Source organism: Aquila chrysaetos, chromosome 25, assembly GCF_900496995.4.
Source record: "Aquila chrysaetos chrysaetos chromosome 25, bAquChr1.4, whole genome shotgun sequence".
NCBI classification, from domain to species: Eukaryota; Metazoa; Chordata; class Aves; order Accipitriformes; family Accipitridae; genus Aquila; species Aquila chrysaetos.
Genome location: NC_044028.1, coordinates 4,607,223 through 4,617,071, shown reverse-complemented (window position 1 = coordinate 4,617,071; position 9,849 = coordinate 4,607,223). Strand labels below are relative to the sequence as shown.

The window sequence follows — 9,849 nt, the reverse complement described above, 5'->3', positions numbered from 1 at the left end:
AGCCTCACCAACCTCCATAAAGTCCTTCCTCTGGTTGGATGCCTGCAAAGCTGTGGACAGACTCCTGCCCGATTTCTGATCCCAGCGCTGTGCCCAAGAGGAAGAGAAAACAGAAAGGAAAAGCAGGTGAATTAGTTCTTTTTCCATGCTATCACCTCCTGCCCACCACATGTGCCTTTACAACCTCAACCCCTGTCCACAGCCACTGGTAACAAATACCAAGAGCCTACTGTAAACCACACTGCACACATGTGCAGAATTCAGTGTTTCTGAGCACCAGGCCAGTCATTCTTACACGTAAAACTTGATCTGGCTCTTGACACTCTTTGGACCGACACAAAAGTCTTTATTTCCTAGTACAATAAAACCCACCCTTCCCCTGCTCAAGGGTTAAACACCAGGCTTCTCCACACCACAGGGAGACCCCAAAACGTGAAACGATGAGGCCAGCCCCATTACGGTACCAGTAACAAACTGGGCCATGGGTGTTTTCCTCATCCTGGGAAACAAAAGGAAACAAGGAGCTTCGCAGCCCTCTCGGCAAAGGACACCAGCCTACCTTGCCTTCGTTGAGTTTCTTCCCAGGGTTGGTTTCTTCTGGGTGATAAAACCATTTGACTCGGACCACCATGTTGTTCCCCCATGACTCCCACATGCTCTGGATCCGGCCAATGTAGGGCAGGTTGGGGCGGCCAGCTGAGAGGAAGACTGCACAGTCTCCGATGCGGATTATCTCCTTGCCCCGGACGATGGCCTTGTAGAAGAGTTTCCTGGCCTTCCCTTTCATTCCTCGTCTCTGCCAAGAGAGGATCGCACAAGTGAGCAGCCAGGGATCACCCAGGTTTTCCCCACCCACCACTGCTTGCCTTGTCCCGCATCCCACCCTTCGCTGTCAGCAGAGCCACAGCATCCACCAGCATTCCCACAGGAAACGGGGCAGAGAGACACACCATGCAGGATGGCTCCCCCAGACACAGCAAATGCCAACCCCAATCTCCTTGCAAACTGGAGACCTTGGCCGGGGACACACCATGCCACCAGAGTTTCACCACCCCAGGAGAAGGCAAAGGGCATGGGTAAGAGGCACCACGAGGCAAACGCCAGTGCCGAGCACTACGGAGTGGTGGGAGAGGCTCTGTTTACCTGCGTGGGTTTCCCAAACCACTTCCACAGCTGCCGTGCAGGGAGGAAAGCAGCAATCTTGGGCCTGTTCTCCACTGACGGCAGCCGCTGGCGCTTGGCCAGCTCCTTGGTGGTGGGCAGGTGGATGCCCTCGCGCTTTTTGGGCCTGCTCTTGTTGCCGCTCTGCTGTGGTGCCGGCTGTTGCACCGGCTGCTGCGCCGGCTGTTTCTGGCTCTGGGGGTGGGAGGATGCGCGGGATTTCCCTGCCTGTTTGGTTTGCTTCGGTGGGAGGGTTTGCTGCACCGAGGAACTTGGCTGGGCCTCAGCTACTTCGTCATCAGAGCTACAGGAGGAGTCTTCATCTGTAGTGGAGGAGGAAGAAGAGCTGGAGCTCGATGAAGAAGAGGTCGATGAGGCCGAGGAAGAAGAGGAAGAGGAGGATGAAGACGAGCTGCTGCTAGAAGAGGAAGAGGAGGAGGAATTGGAGGAAGACAGAGGGGTGGATGCTCTCGAGCTGGCTGAGCTGCTGTCCTGGGCCTCCCCTCGGTTCTTCTCAGCCTCCTCTTCTCCCTCTGACTCCGAGCTGCTGTCGCTGCTGTTGCTCTCAGACTCCTCCACGGCTGCTGGAGCTGCTGCCTTTTCTTCCTGGTCCTTCGAAGCAGTGAGGCTCTCCGCTGAGCCATCGAACTTTCCTCCGAAGCTGGCAGGGGAAGGGTCTCCCTCAGCTGCTTTGGCTCGGGAAGATTTCTGCTTGCCCTCCGCACCCACTGCAGGGGGATAGCCCAGCCCCAAGAGACTCTTGCCGTCTCTGCGACTGGCCAGGTTCGAGTCCTCCAGCATCCTCATCGCCTCCTTCATCTTCTTTGTCTTTGGAGACATCACGCCCTCATGGTCCAGCTTGATCAGGATTTCGTTGTCATGCTTCCTCTGAGCCTTGACCATGGTGCCAAACTCCTGCGTCTCTTCTGTGGGCCGCCCTTTCTTGGCCTTGGTTTTTGACGCCGAAGCCTCGCTAGAGCCGAAGGCCGCCAGCGTCCCTGGGAGGTCGCTGTAGGGTTCTGTGCCAAGGATGCTGCCGAATACAGCAGGCTGGTAAGTGGGTTGCGGGGGGCTATGCAGCTTAGTGGAGATCTTCATTTTGCTGGCTTTGGACCTCTTTTCCTCTGTGGGGGCCGGAGAGCCGCCAGTTGGCAGCGGTTGCGATTTTCGCGACCCCTTCATGCTTGGCTTGCCCAAGCAAGCTGGCTTCTCTGGGACTGAAGAGGTAACAGGTGAAGACTCAACCTGATCCTTCTCTTCTGGCAAGGCAGCCTCTTCTGCAGAGGGAAGGAAACACAAAGGCATGATGGTATCCATCCAGATAGGCTTTATTAACTCAGACACAACCAGACACCAGTGCTGACCAGTCTCTGGCCAAGGGTGGCTTGTTCCTGACTGCTTAGGTATCCCCAAAGAGGCACAGGTCCTCACTGCTCACTGAACAGCCTTACTAAGCAGCCTGGCCTGATGCCATCGCCTGTGAGTAGCTGATGAGCAATGCCCAGTGATGCTGCTTCAACTGCAGGGGAACCAAACTGCAGATCTCCTGCATCTTTGGCCCTACTGATGGCTGCTGAGATGCTCAGCTGAAAAAGGGACCCTGCTCTGCAGCCCTGACTGACAGGAGGAAGCTCTCACAGCACAAGCCAGCTTCTGAGCCAGCCTCCTGCAAACTAGCCACAGCAGAGCGAGCTGATGCATGGATGCTCTGCACTCAAGCAGGGCATCCATTCCCCTCCAAATCTTGCCCCAAGCAACAGCTCTAATGTGGGGAGAGCGGTGGGGAACTGTGCAAGGACTCTCTCAACTCCAGGTCTGGCAGGGGTGATAACCTACCAGCTTTCGCCTTGACACTTGGTTTTCTTCCTCGCCCTTTGCCCTTTGAGACAGGCTCCTCTGACCCCAGTGTAGCTCCCTCTTTCCCTTCTCCAGTGTCTTTGCTGGATTTACGGCTACGGCGCTTGGTGCTGGGTACCAAAAGGGCTGGGGAAGGCTCAGCACCTGGAATAAGTCAAAGACACAGTCAAATGCAGCCAGATAACACATGAAACAGAGATGCAATACAGGGAACGTATCCCTACCAATTCTGCAATAAGGACTGGGCCTTTTTTCCCTGTGGGTTATATCCCACACCAGCTCTGCATGCCCATAATTGATCATGCAGTCTTTGTGATTGCAAGTCTGTGAACTCGTCCCAAAATCTCAGAGGCAGGTGGAACGAAACTCCCTACTTTTCACAGTGGGAAGTGTCATGCAAAAGAACTGAACAGCAAGACTCACACTGGATCTTGTAGTCAGGTGGGAGAAGCCGAATGTGAGACAGCGGGATACGTCCTGTGTCCCCATCATCAAACTCTACTGTGATGAGATCACCATCTTCCTCCAGATCCAGGGCTCCTGTTGGGGGAGCAGAAGATGGGATTAGGGACAAACATCAGAGCACAACCCCCTTGTCAGGGAAGTGGGGACGTGGGGTAAGACAGGGATCCTGCACCAGCTCCAAAGCATCCCGTCCTCACCTTTCCTAGGCTGTGCAGGGAGAGCACAGAAGGCTCAGTCTTTGAGCCTTTCAGGCAATAGAAAGTCCCTGATAATACTAAACCAGCCCACCCAGTGTAAAATTTCCCAGTCAGCAGCACTGCTGCAGAACATAACAACCATTCCAGTTTGACTTCCCACCTCTTTCCCTTATCTTCCTCTATTCTTGCAGAAATCCACTTGTCTGTTTTCACTGCAGTATCTTCTGGGTGGTTTTTTTTGACCTGCATTTTGTAACTACTCTCAGCAATCACAAGCTGGTGCTTTTCACCTTCTCTGCAAGAGAAGTAAGCCATGTTCCCATCCTCTCTTCTTGCATCAGCATCACTGTCTATAACTCATAAGTAATTCTTCCCTTATACACATGTAGTGTGACCAAGAGCCCAAAAGCAAGACCAGTCATGGTAGAATTGTCCAGAGCTCTTCACTGGCTTTTTAACGGGACCAGATGGGAGAGTTGATCAGAAGCAAAGCTATGAGAGTGCAGGTGATTTAGAAACCTCCACAACCTCAGATATCTTTGGTGCCTGGAGTTAATTGTGACTTTTTGAAGTGTGTTAAATTTCTCTGGTATTTTAAGCTCCTAAATTGCTCAGACCTCCTCCTATGAGAGCACACCTCCTGGACTAACAGGATGTTACTAAGCCAGCATCATGACTGAGTTGGGCATGACCTGGAGAAGAGGAATGGGCCAGGCTCTGACCTCCAGGACACTCACAGCACATTTCAGGTGCTTCCCCAGACAAGCCTGACATCCCTCAGGACACGTAGAACTGAGACATCCCTGGTTCACAGCGCAGAGCAGCCAGGGTGTCCTTACCTCGGACAACTGTCCCTGGGTAGAGGCAGCGGTACTGCTGGCTCCAGTAGGCTGCAATCCTCGTGCCCTCAGGCAGGAATCGCACTGAAGGTGGTTTCACGTCGATGATCTGCTCGGGGCAAGAGGAAGGCAATTACTGATGTTCCTGGAACCACCACAGACCATCCCACCACACTTGGTGTGTAGCAAAGCAGCTCTAGAGAAGGCAAGGGACAGCTTCTTTGCTGCTCACAGGGCAGCGTGAAGGACTATCCCTGCTGGCATACAGGCCTAGTGCCCACTGCCATTGGGGGAGCTCAGCCATGGGGCAGCGACCCACACCAAGGAGAGGTCTGCCCAGGCTGGCCACAGAGGAAGGACCAGGGCATCCCTGCAGCCCCAGCTGGGGGAGGAGGAGGCTAGCTGGAAGTGTCCTCCACCCCAAAACAGGGCTCAGGCAGCAAGAACAGGCACCCTTTGGCCTCACATACCGCTTCCTGCAAGAGCTGCTCCAGGCAGTAAATGTGGGGACGGTTTCCCCTCTCGCCTTCCACCACTACACGGTATCTGAAACACAAAGTCTGGGTCAGACACAGCACATGGAAGACATCACCCCAACCAGCTAACACCTCCTTCTGAGCCGTACCACCAGTATATTTGAGAGCATTTAATGAGAGATAATTGGATTTTCCTCAGCACTGATAAACCAGAGTGAACTCTCCTTCCCTCCCTGCCAGACTCTGTCAGTCTCTCTCCAGCCAGCTCTACACAACCCCCAAACTGACCCCTGCATCAGCTACGCCCCCATTCACCAGCAGAGCCTGGGTGGATACGGTAGCCCCTCAACTCACATGTCTGGTGAATGCACTGTCTTGACATGCCCGGCATAGAGCAGCTTGTCATCCATGGGGATGAGGACACGCAGACCGTCTTTCAGCTCATCCTTGTCAATTATGCAGGAGCGGGGAGCTGTGAGGTGTTGGAGCAAGGTGGGGATTAGAGAGCACCATAAATGAAAAAGCAACAGCAAGGGGAGAAGGAAAGCTCATACTCCCAGTATCACCATCCCCTAGGAAAAGGCCAGTAAGCCCTTTGCAGAAAGGGCTCTCTCTCTGGCTAGCTCCTGGCAGAGAAACATTTTGCCCTGTTGGTAATAACAAAAAGCCCTCCCTCTTGCTAATAAGAATAATATACCAGTAAATGAAAATAGGGAAGCTCAGAGAGTGGGCTTCATCTAGATGTCTCAGTAGGCCACTCTGATAAGGCTTGGTTTTGGCAAGCCAAACTGACTGGAAAAGTGGTATCTCCACCCCAAGGACTCATGGCTTTGGATGAGGAACGTGTGAAAGCAGCACAGTCCTCTTCTGAGCAGCCCTAGGAAACTTGCCCAGCTCTTCTACCTGTACAATTAGGTCCCCGGCCCCTCCTGCCCTCACCTGGTGTGGGAGGTCGCTCGACCAGCATGCTCAGTGGGATGTTCTCATCCTCTGAGAAGCTGCTGTCTTGGTTGGGTTCAAAATCCTCCTCTGCTGCCATGCTCTCCATGAGCTTGCTGACAGCTCCTCCTTTCCCTCGGTTCTGCAGGAGAGCAAGCAGCACATCAGCTGGATGACAACAGGCAACGGTCTGATCCCATCTCACCTTCCTCCAGCAACAAATAACCTGAGGATATTGGGACCAACTTGTCTCCATCCTCAGCAATGTTAATCACACAGAGGGTTAAGTGGATGTACCCAAACTTGCTTTTTGGTTGAACAAAGACCTTTGCTTTTCTGGGTTTATCCCCAAGCATCATTGACAGCTGACCAAAAGCTATTTCACACATCCTAGCCACATCTCACTCCTGAAGGTTAGGAGAGACGCTGTGGAAAAGACAGCTGTAGCTTTGCTCTCCATTCACCATATCTCTGCACAGTGCTCCTGAGACCCTGTCTTCACTAAGCAGGCAGCAGGCACTGTTCCTATTTCTTCTCAAAGCCCCACGATCCATTACACACAGACCATAAGCATTACACTCAGAAATCACAGGAGAAGATGCAGTAATGTGTGTAATGAGAGAAGACAGGCTGCAACAATGGAGCACAAACCAGTTGTGACCCGGCTCACCCAGTGCTGAGCAAGGCAACTCCATCACCATCTCCTTGGTCCTCACTATCCATGAAGGCTCTCCCTCCACCCTGTGGCGGCCTTAGAGAAAATCCTGCCTGCTCATTAATTTGGGGGGTGAAGGCAAATGGACGCCAGATGGTAGCAGCAGGTACTACCTGATAGTCTTTCTTGGATTTTAGGCTTCTCAAACCAGCATTTTGCCTGTAACACACCCAGCAAAACCTGCATGTCTGTTTTCCCTCCCTCACACTGCAACAGTCCAGGAAAAGAGCAGGGCTCTGCCAGCCACCCTCCAGTTCACCCAGACTAGAATCAGCCCCTCACCTCTTTTTTCACCTCCTTGGCTTTCACCTTGGCTTTGCTCTTCTTGGTGGAGCTCAGGGCATTCGCCAGGGTGACACGAACATCAGATGGGGAGCTAGGGATCCCAGGAGGAGACATGGACGAGGAAGAGGAGCAGCAGGGTGTTTCTTTACCCTTCTTCCGCTGCTAGAAATAAAGAAGACACTCCCATCAGTAAAGAGAGGATTGGTAAAGATCTGGGCCCAGGGAGAGGGGAAAGGTGGAGCAAAGCAGGCTGTGCACAGGTAGGATGACGTTCAGCCAGCAGCTAGTTCACTGACCGCACCATGTCCTACATCTCCCAGCTCAGCTTTCAGGTTTCACACATTTTGGGAAGAGCTTTTCATCACCCTGGAGAGCAAGTCCTGCCCACCAAAGAGCTCCAAGAAGATCCTAACTGGCCTCATGTCACAACTAACTTTAACTGTCCCCACAATCAGTGCTCCTCCATAATGCTGCTGTGAACTGAACTGGAGCCAGAGAGAGCCGAGCTTTCAGCCAAGATGAAGAGCCAGCAACCCAGAGATCACTGCCACCACCAGCCAGGGACAGCCCTCAGAAGATACCGTATAAAAGCTGAAGAGCCTTAAAGGCCAGCGTGGGGGCCACAGCTCAGCAAGTGAGTAAGATTGTGCAGAGAGCGGGAGAGAGATTTCACAAATGTTTTAATGCAGGATTGTCCACTCTGGCCAATCCAAGCAGGATGGATTTGGGACAGGGAGGGTGACACAAGTAACCTGCCCTGTTTAAACACAACAGGCTTACTCCCTGCGAGTCAGATCCAAGCCTGACAGCTCCTCCGGGCATATGTGGGGCTGGCAGAGGTGACAAGGGGCAGCCAAACAGCACTGGGGCAACTGCTGCGACAGGATTCAACTCTCCTCTGCCCCAGTGGAGTTAATCGCTCTCCCCTCGCCCTCAGCTCCCAAGGGTGCCACACCAATTCTGCCAGCGCATTCCTCACCTTGCTTAGCTCCTTCCTTTCCTTCCCCTTGCTGCCCTCCTTTTTGGGGCTCAGGGGTGCCCCTTTGCCACAGCGCCCAGGCTTGGAGACAGGAGTGGAGCTGGCAGGCGCCGCAGGGGTCAGCATGGCCGAGGACATAGTGGCATCATGGAGGAAGATCCGCTCACTCCGGCGCCGGTTCCACAGGTCATCGTCACTGGCCTCCAGTCCAAACTCAAAGCTCAAGTCCTTGGGGGACTTGAATTTCTTCAGCTTGCGGCCTTTCTCAGACCCAAGCTTGGCCTTGTCAGCGCTCCCAGATCCAGAGTCGAGGCTGCTGGGGGCCTGGCTTGGCGGGATGCTGCTTGCCTCCAGTGGCCCCTTTTTTCCCCGCAGCAGCCCTGAAGGCGACTTCTTCCTGATCTTGATCTCACTCTCCGAGTCAGTGTATTCAAACTCTGTCCCTAGATGCAAAGGATTTAACCATCAGTCAAAGCCCTGGCTGAGCCAAGAGGGGCCACATCCCGCTTGAAGCTTTTGGGCTCCATGAGAGATGCCGTGCCTGTTCAACAGAGCCCTTACTTGTTCCCCTTTCCAACCCACATCCCTCAGATCTGCATTTCTGCCCCATAAAACACTGATTTCCCTGAAAATAAGTCTCCCCTGCCCCAAACCAGAGCCCACCCATTCAGGCAGTGTGGTTCAGTATGTTCCTTGCCTCCATTTTCTCCCTTCTCCCACAGTCAAAACCCTGCAGGGAAATTCGTAAGAGAAAAGATACTCTAACATTTGCCCCTCTACAAAAATGAGTTGCTCAGCTGAAGCCAAGCACGAACCCCACAAGCCGAGCCTTTCTCCCCACCCGGTGGGAGTCCTCTCCAGTCTCACCTTCATTTCAGGAGAACAATCTCTTTAACAAATTGAATAAACCCGTATTTCAAGCTTATTTTTTGCCATTGGCCAACAGATACCACAGATCTTTTTATTGGCTCAGGTAATCGCCTTAAAGTCAAGACAGGTAAATGATCTTTTGTCTGTGGCAAATGGAAATCCCCTCACATTGGCCTCTGCTCAGCATCACAGGCACAGCAGTACCCAGATGCCTGAAATACTGTAGTAATGCCAAGATGTTCACCACCTTCAGTGTGTTCCCCAGAACTTCATAAAGGAGAGCAAGATCATACGTTTCCAGGGGCAGAAGGGAAACTGAGGCAGCACCTACACACCCAGCAACATGGGCAGGAGGTAGGCAAAGCACTGTGGCTGCACAGGCACTGTGCCGTCAGAGGGATATAAACAGTCAGGAAGAAACTTGCCCAAGATCATGCCGTAAGTCTATGTTGGAACAAGAGACTGAGCCCAGATTTCTAAATCCATTTATTTCCCAGGACACTGGACCTCATGGGGTGGCACAGCACCTCTGAAGATGTGGAAGATGTGTACAAACATCAGCAGAACTTGGTTCTCCCTCTCCAAAAAAAGAGCATCAGCCAAAGGTCTCTCTTGTATCCTCCTCCAACCTGCTGTGGGTCTCCCCTCTCTGCACATACATCTGCATGACTTCGCCTTCACACCAGGAAGGTCTGAAATCAGGCCTCGCCTTCATGCCAGGGAGGTTGGCAGAAACTGTTCTCGAGCCCAACAGCGAACATCCCCTGCTGTGATAACCACTGCATGCAGGAGACCCTTGAGAAAGGACACAAGGGACTGAACAACATTCATGTGGGAAAATGAAAATGTACGAGGCTCAAGCATGCAGAGCATCTTCTCTCAGTCCTTCTCTCTCAAATATGCTTAGTTTCCTGGGCAAATTCAGTCTGCAGGAACCTGCTCTCATCTTCTATCCAAACCTCATCCCCTGAGACAGCCCCAGCACGAACAGGAAAAGAGCAAGCCTGTCAAAATTAAAGCTGGCAAGGCTCAAAATGAAAAACCCATTGGAAATTACAACACTCCT

At 52.8% G+C, this 9,849-nt stretch overlaps 1 protein-coding gene across 10 annotated transcripts in view; it reads right to left on the bottom strand.

The window, feature by feature from the left end:
• TNRC18 (trinucleotide repeat containing 18) overlaps window positions 1–9,849 on the bottom strand; it is a 57,328-nt gene that overhangs the window by 2,969 nt on the left and 44,510 nt on the right. For 4 of the 10 annotated variants that reach the window (XM_030002037.2, XM_030002041.2, XM_030002045.2 and 1 more), the window contains 11 exons: window positions 7,914–8,356; window positions 6,932–7,096; window positions 5,935–6,160; window positions 5,350–5,467; window positions 4,990–5,065; window positions 4,520–4,628; window positions 3,442–3,558; window positions 2,998–3,162; window positions 1,144–2,438; window positions 560–796; window positions 13–87 (listed from right to left, as the gene is read on the bottom strand). In XM_030002037.2, the coding sequence (XP_029857897.1) occupies window positions 13–87; window positions 560–796; window positions 1,144–2,438; window positions 2,998–3,162; window positions 3,442–3,558; window positions 4,520–4,628; window positions 4,990–5,065; window positions 5,350–5,467; window positions 5,935–6,160; window positions 6,932–7,096; window positions 7,914–8,356 (3,026 nt within the window). The remainder of the gene's footprint in view (window positions 1–12; window positions 88–559; window positions 797–1,143; window positions 2,439–2,997; window positions 3,163–3,441; window positions 3,559–4,519; window positions 4,629–4,989; window positions 5,066–5,349; window positions 5,468–5,934; window positions 6,161–6,931; window positions 7,097–7,913; window positions 8,357–9,849) is intronic. The other 6 variants (XM_030002042.2, XM_030002044.2, XM_030002046.2 and 3 more) reach the window with 3 other exon arrangements.